The 20457-nt window shown below is 35.7% G+C and overlaps 1 protein-coding gene across 7 annotated transcripts in view; it reads left to right on the top strand.

The window, feature by feature from the left end:
• Positions 1 to 20457, top strand: part of LOC143222458 (high affinity cAMP-specific and IBMX-insensitive 3',5'-cyclic phosphodiesterase 8B-like) — a 199315-nt gene that overhangs the window by 101745 nt on the left and 77113 nt on the right. For all 7 annotated transcript variants that reach the window (XR_013012238.1, XM_076449006.1, XM_076449008.1 and 4 more), the window contains one exon: positions 19390 to 19580. Coding sequence is in view for 6 of the 7 variants with exons in the window: in XM_076449006.1 (XP_076305121.1) it covers positions 19390 to 19580 (191 nt within the window). In the remaining variant the exon portion in view is untranslated. The remainder of the gene's footprint in view (positions 1 to 19389; positions 19581 to 20457) is intronic.

Consider the following 20457-nt stretch of genomic DNA (forward strand, 5'->3'; position numbering starts at 1 on the left):
AGGTATTTTTTTATTTATTTTGCGAAAACGTTTATTAAAAACTTTAGGTAGCAAGCGTTACATAAACATATTTACTACCTTGTGTTAACGTTACATAAGCATATTTACTACCTTGTGTTATGTGTTGATCATTTCATACTTTTAAATACTTGTTAAGCCTAAAAAAACAAACAAAATCGTCTTATATTTTCATTTTCAGTAGAGATTTGTTAATTGGAAAACAAAACCTTAATGGTATAACACGAGATAAAATGTTTGTGTCTCCTTCATTCGTTAAGTATTTTTTATTTTAACGTCCCTTGGAAGGGAGATAAACTTAAAAGTCAAGTGTGATTGCCGTTACAAGTGTTGTAAACTGATCTCAATATTTCTCTCAATAGAATAAAAATTTATAACGTAGTTTTCTTGTTTGTTTATTTTTTTGTTTTTGAATTTCGCGCAAAGCTACTAGAGGGCTATCTGTGCTAGCCGTCCCTAAGTTAGCAGCGTAAGACTAGAGGGAAGGCAGCTAGTCGTCACCACCCACTGCCAACTCTTGGGCAACTCTTTTACCAACGAATAGTGAGATTGACCGTCACATTATAACGCCCCCACGGCTGAAAGGGCGAGCATGTTTGGTGCGAGAGTGATTCGAACCCGCGACCCTCGGATTACGACTCGAACGCCTTAACACGCTTGGCCATGCCGGGCCATGTTTAATGTAAGTTATAAACATTTGTCAGTTTCAGTAAGCAATGTGTATCAGAAACAACCCTGTAATAGATTTTATACATTTGCTGATGCTGTAAATTTTCCTGGAAAATAAATTTGCAGCGTACCACACGAGATACATGTATTTATTACAACTACTGACTTTCAGTAGGTACTGGAATGAAATCTTAGCAAACAACAGAAAACTAATAAAGGAAAGTATTTCAATATTTGTTTATTTAACTGTTGAATGTTTCTTTCTTTTCTTGATGAGCAAAAAGCTTTGCCTACCACATCAATTGAAACCTGAGCTACTAAAGGGCATTTTGATGTGGTAGCCAAAGCCAGGTGTGTTAAGGCGTTCGACTCGTAATCCGAGGGTCGCGGGTTCGAATCACTCTCGCACCAAACATGTTCGCCCTTTCAACCGTGGGGCGTTATAATGTGACGGTCAATCCTACTATTCGTTTGTAAAAGAGTAGCCCAAGAGTTGGCAGTGGTTGGTGACGACTAGCTGTCTTTCCTCAAATCTTACACTGCTAAATTAGAGATAGCCAGCGCAGATAGCCCTCGTGTGGCTTTGCGCGAAATTAAAAAAAACAAAACAAATAAACGGAACAAATGTTCCACCCCATCACTTAAGCGTATGTTTTAATTAAAATGTTATATATCTCCCCTCGTTTTGAAAGTGTACATCGAATATATATATATATATATAGTTATAATACCATGTAAATTATTTACATCCTGGCCATATTAGTTAAAAAGTCGAAGATAAAATGTCCTAATATAAGCTGATTTAGAAATTTAAAAAAATATACAAGATCAGTTTAAGATGTAGAGCATAAGTTTAATCGCACGCGTCTGAAAAGTGAATTAAAAAATGAGTCATTCATTCATGAGTGAAGCACGAGGCGCGAGATCGTGACGTAGCACAGCTAAAGTGCTATAAGCCACTCTTCCTTGCCTTCATTTGGTTGTCATGCTTAACACCCTTCCCCTAACAAACATTTCGGAGTTTTTGTATCACAAGGCTTTGATAACGGACTCAGTATTCATTTGACGTTATATAAGGAATACAGAAAGAAATGATATTAAGAAAAATTTGATAAGTTAAGTTTTGAGAAATTAATGTGCACGTTTGAAAGCAGTATCTAATGTGAGTTTTGTATGTAATGCCTTATCTGATAAAACTTATAATTGATATTTTTGTGAAACATTGTGTTTTTAATAGTAAAATTTTTAACACTGCATTGACAACGTTCAGTCATATACATATTTTCCCTCCGAAACTGACTCGTTCGTTTAAGCCTAAAGCCCAGCATATTGGTGTCAGATCAAGGTTGTAGTTTTTTTGTAATGTTGGGATTTTTTTAATGTAATGATAGTTTTTACCTCAATCTATTTTGCATTTTTCTAAGAATTACCTTCTACCCATAACGTGGTTCTCATCAAAAGTTCTGTTAAAAAATCAGTGCAAAAAACAGCTTTATAGTTCAATCTCTTGCTCATTAAAAAACAAGGAAAGTAAATATATAATTATAGGAAATAAATTTACCCCCTGATGTGTCTTTTTCCCGGAGCCATTCCTTGAAACCAGGTTGGCGGGCCGAGTGGTTAGCTTGCTTTGATTGTGAATCCGAGAGTTTGTGGTTTGCGTTGCTATTATAAATGTGGCGGTAAATTCAACTAGTCGTTCAGAAAATAGTAAGTCTGTAATTGTCTGTGGTCGAGGGTAACTTACTACTTTTTCTCTACTTTACCAATCAGAGGCAATGTGTAGTTTAGCCCTACACGTAGCTTTGCGCGAAACGTTTGAAACAAACAAGCAGCTTAAAGGTGATCTGATGAAAGTTTAAAACCATTGTATTCGCTGTTGGTGATGCTCTATGGCTTTTGTTACGTAATATCAGTCGTTGTTGTGTTTTTTTTCAATAAGATTGAACAACCGCCAAGTTTTATATATTTTTATTTAAGGATGAATCAAGTTTTGAGCTAGCGATCTTCGTCAGATCTTTAATGAAAAAAAATTATAAGAACTTTGCGGTTATTCAACCTATTATTTAATTTTGTTATTTTCGTCGACTATGTGGTTTTAACCACATTTGTCTTTTTTTTCTTTATAAGGAACAATGGTATGCAATATCTTAACCATTACCATAATAATCACAATTAACTAAAATAAAGACCGAGAGTGGCCTAGTGGTTACAGTGAGTGATTTGTGGACCTGAACTTCAGTAATTAGTGCCATGCTACTGCCAAAACATTAAAATAACGCTCTGCGCTTTGGATCTGTAAGTGCGTTATAAGAGTAACAGCCAAGTCTCACTACTCAATTAGAGTATTAGTAATATGTCATTTATTTTCGATATCAACACTCGGTTTGCAACGTCACTTTAACAAAGCCCCCAAGTAGCATAGCAGTATGTCTGTGGACTTACAAGATTTGAGGGTGTGTGACATTGACTAGTTGCCTTCCCTTTGGTTTGTCATTTCAAAATTAGAAATATTGTACGAAATTCAACAAACAATTAAAAAAAAAAAAAAGATAAGGAGTGATGATGGTTACGTAGAATTCGTTTCTTTTTTTTAATTTCGTACAAAGCTACAGGAGAGCTATCTGCGCTAGCCGTCCCTAATTTTAGCAGTGTAAAACCAGAAGGGATGCAGCTAGTCATCACCACTTACCGTCAACTTTTGCTTTTTGACCGACAAATAGTGAGACTGACCGTGAATTATAACGCCCCACGGATGAAAGGGCCAACATATTTGGTGTGACTGGGATTCAAACCCGCGACCCTGAGATTGACTCGACCGCCCTAATCACTTGGCCATGCTGGACTGGTTGCGTAGAAAGAGCGAAGTTTCATTAAAGCTTTTATTGTAATATGTAAAGCTAAGTTTGTACATGTTTGTTCGCATCTGTTTCTTAAGTTTCCACATTTTATGATCAACCAGAACCAAACTTTACCCAATGTTTGTGGGATGACCTGAGGAAGGTCATGACGGGGGAGGAGGTTGGACTTCCCCATCTTGTATATAAATGAACGTTAGTATATGTATGTGTCTATTCCTTATATGTCTCCACATTTGTTGATCAGTCAGCACCCAACTTGACATAGTAAGATAGGATGATATGAGGAAGGTCAGGAAAGGGGTTTGACCCCCGTCCAATATTATATTGATAGAATTATTGAAAACTGTTTTTCTTTTCAATATTGGTGCTTTTTATGTTTTTATGGTACTTTTAATGTTTATTATGTTAAGACACAATTAAGCACAATTTCCTATCTTTTGTTACAAACGAGTTTTTATTTCACCCGTCCAACATCCGGGTGCTCCATCTAGTAACTTATATTTTGCAACAGCTCACCCGTGGCGCAGTACAGATACAACTTTGTTGTATGTGAACTAGTTTCGATATCAGCCCTCGGGTTGCAACGTTGCTTCTACAAATTCCCCAGTGGCACAGCGATATGTTTGCGGACTTGCAACGCTGGAAAACGGGTTTCAATACTCGTGGTGGACAGAGCACAGATAGTCCATTGTATAGCTTTGTGCTTAGCTTCAAACGAACAATTTTTTCAATGTTTTTTAACGATGATAATTAGTGCAGATCTACATGTAACATTAATACATATTGACGTCACATCATTAACTAAAGGGAGCACTGCTATATTTCCGATGAAGAATAACAACTAACCAGTAATTAAAACTTTGTTCTTCATGTTTACATGTTTAATTCATTATCGATAAAAAAGAACATATTGTATGCAGTATCTTAACATGCGAAGGTTGTTATACAATCTTGTCTCTTATGGCGGAAAATATTAATAGCACAGAAGCCTAAGGGACTGACTAGGCCTGGTGGCTAGGGCGCTCGACTCGAAATCTTTAGGTCCAACGTACGAATCCCGTTACATAAACAAGCCCGTCATTTCAGTCGTGGAGACGTTGTAATGTATGACGGCCAATCTTACTACTGGTATCGACTGGCTGCTTTTACACTAGTCTATCACTGCTAAGTTAAAGACGGCTAGCGCAGACAGCCCTCATGTAACTTTGCGTGAAATGCATACCAAGCCGAGGAAGACTTGTTTGTCGTTGAGAACAGAGCTACACGATAAGCTACCTCAGCTCTATTTTTTATTCGGGTATCGAAACCAAATTGTTATCGTTATAAGCACTCATTATTACAGCTGAGCCATAGAGGATGGTATGCACAGAAGGTAAACTGACGAATAACGCATTAAAATCATTATAAGTTTATAAGAAGGAGGTACATTTTCTTGTAACCCCTCGTACTCCAAGATCGGTTACATTATTCACTCGGTTGAACTTTGACATCATTTAAGTGGTTTGCTTTGAAAATAAATTACTGGTGAATGTTATTTAACTAATAGACTTGAGTGGAGGCAACTAATCAAGAACACCCACCGCCAACTTATGGGCTACTATTGTCCTAAATTGCTGAGCGCGTTTTAGCGGTAATGGACCGCAAACCATGAACCCTTGGACTCGTGTTGTAATTATTAAAATAACAACATCAGACTATGTAAGGATATTTGTAAACTTATTTTTATTTTTAATACCTACTGTCTTCCCATAGGAGACAGTAGGTATTAAAATATATACTCTCTCTTCTCTGTGTGTGTGTGCGCGCGCACGCTTATACTGACAAAAGTTTACTGTTTGTTTTACGTGATAAAACTAACTTGAATTTTTCTTTATGCCTGGCAAGTAAATGTACTTTCTCAAGCACTCACAGTAAGCAGCCCACCCTTGTTTTCTTATTGGCTAAGCGGTATGCCAGTGGGTTCATGACGCTAGAACTTTAGTTTCGATACCCGTGGTGAGCAATGTTTTGTGCCTCCCTCCCTTTGCAACGGCTCACTGGCAATAAGTTTGAAGGTTTTACATCACGAAAAAGCGGATTTCAGAACTCGTGGTGGGCATAGTTGAGGTAGCCTATCGTGTAACTTTGCTTAACGAGAAACAAACAACGCAAATAATTATGGTAACAGAAAACCATTCGTTGACTTAGAAACGTACATAGATGACCATTAATCAGATTTTACGAAGGGAATAAGGAACACAAACAGACTTCTGTCATTAGTACTGATCTTTCAGATCACGTTTGTTTTACTCTCGTTGTCGGTACTGAAGAACGGGAGTCGTTATATTACGTATAAATCAAACATCCGATCACTCAGTTTTCTGTTATAGTAGCTTAGGTTTCTTCGATCCAAGACTAAGTTTGTTTGTTTTTACCGTAAATATGCGAGTTAATGTAACTCATAATACTTTTATCTTCTTAGTTCTGTGACACGCCTTTTCAAATTTAGTTTCTCGTCTTTGATGATCCTTAGACTTAGATTTTCCATTTACTCAGCACACCGTACCACCCATGATGATCTATCTACACGGTGACAACAAAAGCATCTCTTGCCTTTACGTATATTGATTTTTTCTTTCGTTTCTTTTCGTTAGCTGGAACTGCCAGAACTAGCTGCAGAGGAGCAGAAGTGTGTGCCAGCTTCTAGAAACATCACTGTTAACATTTCTTCAGACTAAACTGAACAGTTATTAATAATAGCACTAGAAATTTTGTGTGTGAAATGGAATACATGTGTATATCAAGAAAACGTCATATTGGTGGAAAGTCGTCTAATATATATCTTCGAGTTTTGTTTCAGTATTTATAAGATAAAACTAACAACATAATAATAATAAGAAAGTTACTTTTTCTTTTTAATGTCGTCTTCGATTCAGTTAGGAGCAGTAAAAACAATGTTTTGGCTTTACTCTTTGATATCCGGAGACCGTAAGTTCATTCAAGACAGGGCACGGAACAACTGTGTAGTACTGTACTTGGATTAGCTGTTCGCGTTTCCTGCCATATGAAACTATGCACCACCTATAAGCTTGTTATCTGCTTATTATGTGTTTTTCAGTAACTCAGTAAACCTTATTAAGCTGTAGATGCTATTTTACTTGTAATTCTCAGAGTTATTTCTGAACTGGGGTTGTTGATAATAAATATGAATTATCAGTTAGTCCAGTTTCTCGTTTATATATAAGTAACCGATTTCATGCTAAATAATTGATTACACTGGGGAACACTCATTTTGTTGCATTTAAAAAAAGACCTTTCTATAGTCAATTTGAGTGTGTTGATTTCAAATCTGAAGTCGGTTTTTGTCTGCAAGCTACAGATTTTATGCAATTTGACATTTTTATTTGAAAGACCTAAATCCCCCACTAAATCATTCAGTTCAGCCTGGGGAAGAGGCTTGGGGACGGGGAAAGGTTCAGTGTCTGAAGAACAGTTCTCCCATTGTGTACACTTTTCTGAAAATTCACTGTCACAACTGTCTTGTTCGCTTGTATCATGTCCAATGTCTTTATCGTCCAATGAAGGCAAGCCTTTGAAAACTGGAACAGGAACTTCTTCAGAGTGCGGAGCAGGCCGAGTAGCTGAGGGAATGTTCGGATACGTAATCTTATGTCGGTTTTTCTTCCCAACACCCGTTGTGTTTACCATGCAGAAATAACAGTCAGTTACATGGTTGGTGGGTTCGCGCCAAATCATTGGAACACCAAAAGGCAGACCATTGCGTTTTCCTTTGGTCCAGTCTCGAAGCATTTCCTCACAATTGTGGAACACAACATGAGGAGCCCATTGCTTGTCTTGATCACCAAGATGAACTTCAAAATATGCCTTGTAGGCACGCTTGACGAACGAGGATATGTTACGTCTCTGACGATTGAGTGTGTAGCATCCATATATGTAGCAGAAGGCATCAGGCTTGTTTCTGCAATGATATCTATTTTTGGAAGCCATGTTTGATCTGAAACAAAAGAAGAATGATCAAAATATTAGAAGCTATCTATATATGTATATATATATGGACGTGAAAATGCTTATACATGGTTTACGCAAGTTCACATTTGTACAATTTCATTAACCTCAAATTGCATACAAACTAGAGCTTGTAGAGAAAAACTAATTTCAGATTTGAAATCAGCGCCTAAAACTCCTTCAGAATCAGTTAAAATATCAAATGCAACTCAAGGTTACTGAAAAAGTGTTCCCCAGTGTTATTCAAATTAAACTGCACACATGTTTTTATCTGTATGTTGCTCCACAATGACACATTCGTATGTCTGCGGACTTAAAACGCTATAAACCTGGTTTCGATACCCGTGGCGGGCAGAACAAAAAAAGCTCATTGTGGAGCTATGTGTTTAATTCCAAACAAACAATCTATATGTCGTACGTAAATCATCACTAGCTTTTGGAACGTACCACGAGACATTTAGAATATCTGATGAAGAACGATTTCAAGAAGTGTTGAAACCTAAACATTATTTCAACTTACTTCGTTGGTGTTCTATGATTGTAATTATATTGATTTGCTATCTTTATTGGGTCGTAATGATATTGACTTGCTATCTTTATTGTGTCGTGATGATATTGACTTGCTATCTTTATTGTGTCGTGATGATATTGACTTGCGATCTTTATTGTGCCGTGATGACATTGACTTGCAATCTTTATTGTGCCGTAATGACATTGGCTTGCAATCTTTATTGTGCCGTAATGACATTGGCTTGCAATCTTTATTGTGCCGTAATGATTATTGACTTGCTATCTTTATTGTGCCGTAATGATTATTGACTTGCTATCTTTATTGTGCCGTAATGATTATTGACTTGCTATCTTTATTGTGCCGTAATGATTATTGACTTGCTATCTTTATTGTGCCGTAATGATTATTGACTTGCTATCTTTATTGTGCCGTAATGACATTGACTTGCTATCTTTATTGTGCCGTAACGACATTGACTTGCAATCTTTATTGTGCCGTAATGATTATTGACTTGCAATCTTTATTGTGCCGTAATGATTATTGACTTGCTATCTTTATTGTGCCGTAATGATTATTGACTTGCAATCTTTATTGTGCCGTAATGATTATTGACTTGCAATCTTTATTGTGCCGTAATGATTATTGACTTGCTATCTTTATTGTGCCGTAATGATTATTGACTTGCTATCTTTATTGTGCCGTAATGACATTGACTTGCTATCTTTATTGTGCCGTAATGACATTGACTTGCTATCTTTATTGTGCCGTAATGACATTGACTTGCTATCTTTATTGTGCCGTAATGACATTGACTTGCAATCTTTATTGTGCCGTAATGACATTGACTTGCAATCTTTATTGTGCCGTAATGATTATTGACTTGCTATCTTTATTGTGCCGTAATGACATTGACTTGCTATCTTTATTGTGCCGTAATGATTATTGACTTGCTATCTTTATTGTGCCGTAATGATTATTGACTTGCTATCTTTATTGTGCCGTAATGATTATTGACTTGCTATCTTTATTGTGCCGTAATGATATTGACTTGCTATCTTCATTGTGCCGTAATGATATTGACTTGCTATCTTCATTGTGCCGTAATGATTATTGACTTGCTATCTTCATTGTGCCGTAATGATATTGACTTGCTATCTTCATTGTGCCGTAATGATTATTGACTTGCTATCTTCATTGTGCCGTAATGATTATTGACTTGCTATCTTCATTGTGCCGTAATGATTATTGACTTGCTATCTTCATTGTGCCGTAATGATTATTGACTTGCTATCTTCATTGTGCCGTAATGATTATTGACTTGCTATCTTCATTGTGCCGTAATGATTATTGACTTGCTATCTTCATTGTGCCATAATGATATTGACTTGCTATCTTCATTGTGCCGTAATGATATTGACTTGCTATATTTATTGTGTCGTGATGATATTGACTTGCTATATTTATTGTGTCGTGATGATATTGACTTGCTATCTTTATTGTGTCGTGATGATATTGACTTGCTATCTTTATTGTGCCATGATGACATTGACTTGCAATCTTTATTGTGTCGTGATGATATTGACTTGCGATCTTTATTGTGCCGTGATGACATTGACTTGCGATCTTCATTGTGCCGTAATGATTATTGACTTGCTATCTTCATTGTGCCGTAATGATTATTGACTTGCTATCTTCATTGTGCCGTAATGATTATTGACTTGCTATCTTCATTGTGCCGTAATGATTATTGACTTGCTATCTTCATTGTGCCGTAATGATTATTGACTTGCTATCTTCATTGTGCCGTAATGATTATTGACTTGCTATCTTTATTGTGCCGTAATGATTATTGTCTTGCTATCTTTATTGTGCCGTAATGATTATTGACTTGCTATCTTTATTGTGCCGTAATGATTATTGACTTGCTATCTTTATTGTGCCGTAATGATTATTGACTTGCAATCTTTATTGTGCCGTAATGATTATTGACTTGCAATCTTTATTGTGCCGTAATGATTATTGACTTGCAATCTTTATTGTGCCGTAATGATTATTGACTTGCAATCTTTATTGTGCCGTAATGATTATTGACTTGCTATCTTTATTGTGCCGTAATGACATTGACTTGCTATCTTTATTGTGCCGTAATGATTATTGACTTGCTATCTTCATTGTGCCGTAATGATTATTGATTTGCTATCTTCATTGTGCCGTAATGATTATTGACTTGCTATCTTCATTGTGCCGTAATGATATTGACTTGCTATCTTCATTGTGCCGTAATGATTATTGACTTGCTATCTTCATTGTGCCGTAATGATTATTGACTTGCTATCTTCATTGTGCCGTAATGATTATTGACTTGCTATCTTCATTGTGCCGTAATGATTATTGACTTGCTATCTTCATTGTGCCGTAATGATTATTGACTTGCTATCTTCATTGTGCCGTAATGATTATTGACTTGCTATCTTCATTGTGCCGTAATGATATTGACTTGCTATCTTCATTGTGCCGTAATGATATTGACTTGCTATCTTCATTGTGCCGTAATGATATTGACTTGCTATCTTCATTGTGCCGTAATGATATTGACTTGCTATCTTCATTGTGCCGTAATGATATTGACTTGCTATCTTCATTGTGCCGTAATGATATTGACTTGCTATCTTCATTGTGCCGTAATGATATTGACTTGCTATCTTCATTGTGCCGAAATGATATTGACTTGCTATATTTATGGTGCCGAAATGATATTGACTTGCTATCTTCATTGTGCCGAAATGATATTGACTTGCTATCTTCATTGTGCCGAAATGATATTGACTTGCTATCTTCATTGTGCCGTAATGATATTGACTTGCTATCTTCATTGTGCCGTAATGATATTGACTTGCTATCTTCATTGTGCCGAAATGATATTGACTTGCTATATTTATGGTGCCGTAATGATATTGACTTGCTATCTTCATTGTGCCGTAATGATATTGACTTGCTATCTTCATTGTGCCGTAATGATATTGACTTGCTATCTTCATTGTGCCGTAATGATATTGACTTGCTATCTTCATTGTGCCGTAATGATATTGACTTGCTATCTTCATTGTGCCGTAATGATATTGACTTGCTATATTTATGGTGCCGTAATGATATTGACTTGCTATATTTATGGTGCCGTAATGGCATTGCTTGCTATTTTTATTGTGTCGTAATGACATTGGCTTGCTATCTTTACTGTATCTTAATGATATTGACTTTATTGTGTCGTAATGATATTGACCTTCTGTCCGTTGTTTTGTAATGATATTGACTTTCCGTTTTCTCAAAATGTCATTGAGTCTCTCAGTGATATCGTGATGTAGTGGCTCTCTCTTGTTTGTCGTGATAATTGTAACTATTTCTGTGGTATGGTAACTGTTGACTCTTTCTTGGCTCTCTGATGGATTTTGTGATGATTTTGAATATTCCAGTGGTTTTGTAATGAGATGGACTCTAACTGTGATTTCATTATAACGTTGCCTTTTCACTGTGATATTGTGATGAAATTGACTCTCTGTGGGTCGTAATGGTATCGACTCTCCATCGTGTCGTGATAATATTGGTTTGCTTTCTCTGCGAATTTATGATTATGTTGACTCTCCTTAGGTGTACGAAGTGAGTTTGTTGACTGTAGGAGATTTCTTAACCAACCGCATTAACATACTTTCTGTTATAACGGTGTTCCCACCTCTCTGCCACGTTACAGAAGAGAAGATCAAATATTTTAAACGTAAAATGACATTAAAAAGAAATGTCATTCATAACTTATAAATGTCACATGTCATTTTAATGTGAATTTCTTTCTGCTAGCAGTTATTTTTATGTGATATATCGGAATTGAGACAACTGAGCAGTGCCCCCAAGACTCGTGAACATCCCTACGTATAGGTTTTACACCTAAGTGGCACGTGACCTATTTCTTGTAGAAAAGCAAGTTTACGATATTATTATTATTGTTAACAATGTGTTTACGTTTATAACACGTTTATAATGATCGCATTGAAACAAATCCTTTACACTAAACACTATAGTTTTTTATCTCTGTGTCTGGCATGGCCAGATGGTTGGGGTGCTCGACTCACAATCTGCGGGACGCGGTTCCGTATCCCCGTCACACCAAACATGTTCGTCCCTTCAGCCGTAGGGATGATATGATGTATGGTCAATCCCACTTTTCTTTGGTAAAAGAGTAGTCTAGTAGTTGGCGGTGGGTAGTGATGACTAGCTGCCTTCACTCTAGTCTTACATTGCTAAATTAGGGACGGCTAGCACAGATAGCCCTCATGTAGCTTTGCACGAATTTCAAATCAAACAAACTATTGTATCTATATTAAGTATGTGTTTAATGTTACCTCAGGATAAATATAATCTTAATCTGGTCTAGGCTTCCGTTCATGCTAAACGCGTATCCATTTCTGAAAATTACAAACCTTAATACGTGTTTTTAACTCGTCATAAGTAAGCTAATCGTGAGAATATGTAATATGGACCTTAAAGAACTGTAGAAAACTGATCTCGTTTTGCTAGCTTAGAAATTTAACTTGTCGGCCATGACTCAGTGAATTATATTTTTATGTATCTATTTTTCTTTCTCTCTTTTTTTTTCGAATCTTTGTGATATTCATTTCTCTATCTTTCTATATGATATAATTACCAATGCTGGTATCTCTTACTCTTACTATAGTGTTCTTACGTGGGAATAATTAATTGTTTCTCTGTGGTGTCCGGGAATCTGGCTGATTTTAATTTCTTTCTCTCTGTGTGTGACGTCCTAATGTAAAAACAAACATCATTCCTTACCTACCTACGTCTCTGTCGTGTCGTCACATCCTTACCTACCTACGTCTCTGTCGTGTCCTCGCATCCTTACCTACCTACGTCTGTGTCGTACCTCACATGCAGAAAAAGTAGTTTATTTTATCTGTGAATTTCTTTTGTAGTGATTAACACTGATCTCTCTCTCCTCTTCCATCTTTTTTTGATGTACTATTATGGAGAAAACACCGATCTCTCCCTTTCTCTGTCTGTGTGATTTCTTAAAAACAAATAATCCTTTCTCTTTCTCTGTCTGTATGATTTTATCGGATGTGAGAAATGGTAATTTCTCTTTATCACTCTTGTACTTTATATCGTAACTAATACAGACATTTGTATTGGAGGATTCAGGGTTTGAGACGTGATACCGCTGAACCCTCTTCCTATCTTCAGCTGTGGGTGCATTATAAAGGTAACAGTCTATCCCGTGATATAAGATCCAGAGATCCAGTAATAACCCTTGTAGCGATGGGAGCTCCTGGTTGGTTTTCTTCTCTATGGTCAGTAACTCTACCTGAATTCTGAAGGTGTTCTATCTGAATGTTTACCTTATGCATCAGGCACGGTGAAAGTGGAAAATTGTAACTCCAATTTCCAAGGTCAAGCGCTTATAATTCCAGATCTTCTTGTCTCATATTGTGCTGTTTGATGTTCTGTCAGCTTCCTGGTTGTGCGTAGGTGTCTACTTACCAGTAATAGAATCATAGTAAGTATAACCAATTAATCCATGAAAAAGTGTTTTAGAAACTAGTCAATTCTTGTATAATGTCCCTGCTTTTAAAGTGGAGTAAACTGTCATAAAGTTCTTTGTCTTTTCACTATTTATGTTTGTATCGTCGAGTTTTGAAAAAACAATCTTTGCTAACAACCATTACAAAATAAAGACAACTGGTAGTACTACGTTTACTAAACCGGTAGATGAATTTGACAAGTGTAGAGGTGGCTTGCAGATTGTGGAGTTGAGTATCTGTGAGAGACAACGGGTAGCACTACGTTTACTAAACCGGTAGATGAATTTGACAAGTGTAGAGGTGGCTTGCAGATTGTGGAGTTGAGTATCTGTTGCTGTAAATATACTGATGTGAAGATCCTCAGTTGATGATCTGAAGAGTGCGAGTTACAGGAACGAAATTCTACAAAATCATTGTAACAGTTTTCATTTGTGTTATTGAACCTCGTACCATGTTCATGGAGGATAACGTGCACGTGCTCTTACTGTTTGCCTTAAACAAGAAACTGTTGTGCGACTGGACAAGCCAGGACTTTCTTCTAGTTTCAACCCCATAGAATAGATCTGGTATCTACTTCAAAGATGGATTTGACAACTGTCTCGACCACCAGCAATATTGAATCGACTGAAAGACAAACGCTAATCAAAGTGCTCCAGTGACGATATAAACACGTGTTGATCACCCAGGACAGACGTATTCGCTATTAAGTTAATATAGACATTCTGTGAACTCTTAACGTTTCATACTGTTGATCCATAATGTTATTTCACAGTCCCAAAGTGAAGTGTCAAATATAACTCCATGTTCACTAATGATTTTTTTAAGAATTTTTGTAATTATTTCACTGCTGTTAGCACTTATGTCTTCCTCCAGAGTATTGCACTTATGTCTTCCTCCAGAGTATTGCACTTATGTCTTTCTCCAGAGTATTGCCATTGGCACATATATAGAACACAATGAGGCAAATGATTTCCCCGAAAAAGGGCCGTCAGGCGGTCAGTAGACACTAAATTGGCGTCACATGAGGGACGCTTGATATTGCAGTTTGTGGATTTATTTACTCGTGAAGCAAAACGCGTTTGGGGAACTCGGGGAAGTACATCTGTTACAATCTTTATTTTAGGTTTGGAAAGTTTGCTATTAACCACATGTTTGGAGTGTTGTAACCATCAGATAGAAAGGAGATTTTCCTCTAACTCCCAAAGATTACCGGTTTCAAAATTCACATAAATAATTCAGTATTACAACGTTCGTCTTTTTTGTTTTTGTCGTGCATCTAAAAATAAACCTCACACTGGAGGAATTGTTTACTAATAAACATGGTGATAAAAGAATCATGAAGACAATACATAAGTCTTTCAATAATAATTTCAAATCATTTTTTCTATTCCTGACTTATTCTGCCTGATATTTAAATGTATAAGCTGAATAATACACCATAGATAGATCATATATGAATAATATAGATGAAAAGATCTCTTTGGAATCAGGTCATGGCATTAACAGATGATATGAGTTTATATAACAAGGTCTTCTTAGAATCAACTCATGGTATTAGCAGAGAGCATTGCTTTAGATGAAAATATAGTACAGGAGTCAGCTCGTAGTTTTAGTAGAGGACATGGCTTTAGATAATAAGGCCTTCTCGGAGTCAGCTCACGGTGTTAGCAGATGGTATGGGTTTAGACTAAAAATTACATGGCTTTAAATCACGTAGTTTCCTTGGTGCTAGCAGATGGTACTCACAAAGATCTTATTTACGTCGTATTGGCAATAGCAGAGGACGTAGATTTAAATTACAACATTTTCTTGTGATTATAATGAGGTATTGATAAACATTATCGTTTAGGACTTTAAGATTTTCTCGTAATTAAATTTCACAAGTTTCAACTTTCTGCAAATAACTGGAGACATCGGCAGGAGTCATAGGAGTTTGTATCAGAATCAATGTTTATCAATGGCTGTGCAGAAATCTAGGCTTAGTTTACTTTAGGGTCAACCATTTGTTGATTGCTAGAAAATTTTAATTTCAATATCACTTTTTAAAATATCAAACCACTAACACACCTCTTCAACTTCAGAATCAATATATCGTTGATTGTGTGTGTTTTTCTTATAGCAAAGCCACATCAGGCTATCTGCTGTGTCCATCGAGGAGAATCGAATCCCTGATTTTAGCGTTGTAAATCCGAAGCCTTATCGTTGATTGTCAAGATCTATTTAAAATAATCTTAAATTTGTAGTTACTAACTGGGGGCAAGTATGTTTGAAACTTAAAAAAAAACAGCCTTATATTTTAAACTCGCATTTCTGCAGTAACTGTTATATTTTGGACAACATGTTATCAGCGAAAGAGCAGTAATATTTTGCCCATATTTGAGTTTTAAAAACGTAGCTATTAGTGTAGATATGTAGACTGCAGCTAGGCAGCTTAGATGTTGTATTAGAATCAGTAGAGAGAGAGAAAACAAAAGGTGTTAAAAACCCAGTGTTAACAAAATATTTGAAAAGTGTTTCACTATCATTATCACACGTTTTATTACTGTTTTTAATGTTTCTCTCATTTGGATTTCTTTTCAAATTATTATTTTTCAAAATATAAAGAAGTTAATTTATCAGACAGCCCTCTGCCGGTAGTTTACAACAATTGTATAGAATCTCGTATGTGCGTTTTTTTGCCTGTGATAATTAGTAGTTTATAACAGTTATGCTGAGCCTCATATGGTAATTGTGTAGGCAATGAACATGTTGAATATAATTTTACATACACTGGCTCCAAAGTTCATAGCAAATGTTGTAATTTAATGATGTAACACGTTTTATTGGTTGTTTGTTGCGGGAATTTGCGCGAGAAACTATAGAAGTGTCACCTGCTCTAACCGTTCCAAGTTTTGAACTAGTAGAGAAGAGGGAAGTGCAGTCAAGAGTACCCACCGCCAACTTTTATGCTACTGTAATTGAATAGTGACACTTGCCTGTTATTTTTATAGAGCGACTGCGGTCCATAAATTACGATGAGTGTTTTTGCAGCAACGGGACGCAAACCATGAACCTTACCTTCAAAAGCATTGTTGGACATGCTAACCACTAGGTCATGATTCTTATAATAACAAGCCCTGGCTAAATAATTTTATATTAAACACGTAAACTGTTCTTTATTTTTATTAACTTCAAAGTCTTTTTCAAGTCAAGAACAATGGCTGGTGAAATATAAAATGAGAACCGTATTTTTAATAATGCTGATATATTTACCGCCAGTTGGAGGTTTGTTGTCGAACATTTTAGAACAGTGTATGAGTGATTTACCAATAATATATATGTAGTTCACTAGTGAGTGCTTTATGAAGCTGCACGCGAGTGAATTGTTATCGCTGGTGTCACAGTTTTCGTAAAAACACCTAACAAATGTTCATAAATACGGTAAAAACTACTTTTGTTATTTGCTTCACCTATAAAGTCGCTATTCTATGAAAATAAACACCTGATTATGTTAGTATGCGATTTTTCAGACCCCTTCCCCTTTTTAGCTGACGGCAGGCCGCGAAGATTGAAAGTTTATAACGCTAAAATTATATATACTATCCCTGTGGGCTTAGTATAGATAGCCCATTGTGTATCCATGTACGTAATAAAGAAATAATATATAATACTCTGTTCATTTATGATCTCCTTGGAGACAAATATGTTTTACCAGGTGGCGCTGTTAAGAGTTTGTTTGTTTGTTTTTGACTTTCGTACAAAGTTACTCGAGGGCTATTTGTGCTAGCCGTCCCTAAGAGTAGAGGGAAGGCAGCTAGTCATCACCACTCACCGCCAACTCTTGGGCTACTCTTTTACAAACGAATAGTGGGATTGACCGTCACATTATAACGCCCCCACAGCTGTTAAGGCGAGCATGTTTGGCGCGACGGGAATGCGAACCCGCGACCCTCAGATTACGAGTCGTACGCCTTAACACGCTTGGCCATGCCGGGCGCTGCTGAGAGTTTAACATTAAGAACCGAACACCACTTTTAATCACCATTGTGCAGACTTCAGAAAGAAACGTGATTATAGGAAATTGATTGAACTTAAACAAAACCTATTACTAAACTTGGTATTTTTCTCTTTTGTGTTTCTTAAAATCCTTCAGCCTATAAATAACATTTTCTTAAACCGTGTTTGCTCAATGACGAGGTTCGGTTAGTGATAAGAGTATTGTATGCTCTTCGCATTAGACAGGAACATGTAGTTCCTGCTTCTACTAGAAATATTCCTAATTTGTATTGATGTGATATATTTACCTTTGGATTAAAGGCTTATAAACCGTGTAACAATACTGTCCTTTATTCCTGGGAAGTAAAAAGCACAAACTATGTGCCAACACAAAACTGTTCTGTACCATTGAATCACGATGGATCCGAAAAACAAAACAACGGTGTATTGATGAAACTGGATACGATATGTGCCTGTATTACAAAGCTGTTAACATTATGCACTACTTATTTACAGGCATATTATGAATGTATACAATACTTTGGTAATTATCAGGGTTTGGAATAATTTAATGCATGATTGAAGCACCAGATGGATGGGTCTTCTTCAACACTTAAATATTCAGGCTCAATAAAACATAGCAAAAAGAAAGCGGAGATGATTCTTGCCGTAGTTTTCGTAACACATTAGTCCTAATATAAGTAAATAACGAAACCCAGGTTTCCTGGTAGGATGGTTTGAAAAAAACGATTTCAATAGCTACAACAATAAGAACTGTTGATCAGAAAAATAAATCATACAGGAGACAGCCAGTTAATAAATTTTAAATGTACAGGAGACAGCCAGTTAATAAATTTTAAATGTACAGGAGACAGCCAGTTAATAAATTTTAAATGTACAGGAGACAGCCAGTTAATAAATTTTAAATGTACAGGAGACAGCCAGTTAATAAATTTTAAATGTACAGGAGACAGCCAGTTAATAAATTTTAAATGTACAGCAGACAGCCAGTTAATAAATTTAAATGTACAGCAGACAGCCAGTTAATAAATTTAAATGTACAGCAGACAGCCAGTTAATAAATTTAAATGTACAGCAGACAGCCAGTTAATAAATTTAAATGTACAGCAGACAGCCAGTTAATAAATTTTAAATGTGCAGGAGACAGCCAGTTAATAACTTTTAAGTGTACAGGAGACAACCAGTTAATGAATTTTAAATGTGCAGGAGACAGCCAGTTAATGAATTTTAAATGTGCAGGAGACTGAAATCACTGAAATGTGTGATAAGCAACCAGTTATAAAGTAATTGAAATGTGGTATAGGAGAGCGTTGAAACACAGATAAGAAATTAAAAATAATGTTATGTTGGAGAATTCTTGTAATGGAATACATTGATCCTAAAACAGTTTAAAGGTTTTAAAATTGTAGACGTGGTTGATTTGTTTTCAAGTTTCGGCAGTAATGTTATTAATATTGAAGCTAAAGTAAACTTAACGTTTCACTTCTAAGAATTAATATTTCACGGTACTAGTATTTTTTGTAGTGGAAATATAGTTAGCGGTTTAAGTGTAATGCTCTAATTCGGAATACCCATAATATAATATTCATTTTGCTAGGAAATTACTGTTTAATTGTGTTTTTAAGATATTCTTCAAAATAAATAATATTTATTTTTTTAAATCGTAAAACAATATTTTAAAATATTTGTTTTCTTAGCAACAACGAAGAAATGGCTCATTCGTTTGGTTTCTTCTTTACCCAAGGTGCTGCTAGTTTTCGACAAGGAAGATGCGCAGTTTAAATCTTTAAAATGGGCGGTAGAAAAACTTCAATTCGAATGTGTTGTAGCATCCAGCGATACCCAAGCTCTGGACCTTGTCCGTAATAATCATTACCATGTCATTATTGTAGACACACGATATTCATCTGGATTCGACCCCTTTGTTCTTGCCAGGTAAAGAGTGAATATATTTCTCTTACATTTTTATATCATCTGTAAATATACATAAAATATTTAATTAACCTATACGAATAAAATACGTGTCCAAAATTACCACTAAAATTCACAATTTTATTTCATAACTTTCTCTCACTAAATAGTTACTAAACATTTAATTCGATACGACTTTGTAAATTTTTATTTTCTTACAGAGTAAGTTTTTAAAGTTTTTTTCTTTGCCTTTAAAGTAAATAATTTTATTTTATTAACGTTTTTTGTTGTTGTTTCTCGATAATGATAAAGATAGCCTCAAATAATTCGGTTCGTTTGCTAGTTATTTCTTCTAACCAGGTTGTTAGTGGCTCAGTTTGTGCTGAGAGACATGACGGCAATTCTGGGAAGGAAGTAAACCTTTAGGGACCAGACGATTCGTTTAAACATCAAAATACGACATCTACTATTTATCGAATAAAAGTTTCTTTACTCGTAAATACATAGCTTTCAATTATTCTGTTAATGAAGTATTTATTTCTTGTAAGTTTAGAAAAGCTTATCAGGCTTTTGCTGAAATACTTTTTGAAGTAATCATATAAATTATTATATTTTAAGTGAACAATATTGAGAATGTTTTAAAGCTAACACTTTATTGTGTACAGCGTTGAGAATGTCTTTGGCTTAAAGGTTTACAACATTTAACTTTGAGAATGACTGAGGCTGAACTTTTCCAGTGTAATGTTGAGAATGTCTTTGGCTTAAAGGTTTACAACATTTAACTTTGAGAATGACTGAGGCTGAACTTTTCTAGTGTATAATGTTGAGAATGTCTTTGGCTTAAAGGTTTACAACATTTAACTTTGAGAATGACTGAGGCTGAACTTTTTCATTGTATAAT

This window comes from Tachypleus tridentatus, chromosome 8, assembly GCF_004210375.1.
Source record: "Tachypleus tridentatus isolate NWPU-2018 chromosome 8, ASM421037v1, whole genome shotgun sequence".
In the NCBI taxonomy this organism is placed as follows: Eukaryota; Metazoa; Arthropoda; class Merostomata; order Xiphosura; family Limulidae; genus Tachypleus; species Tachypleus tridentatus.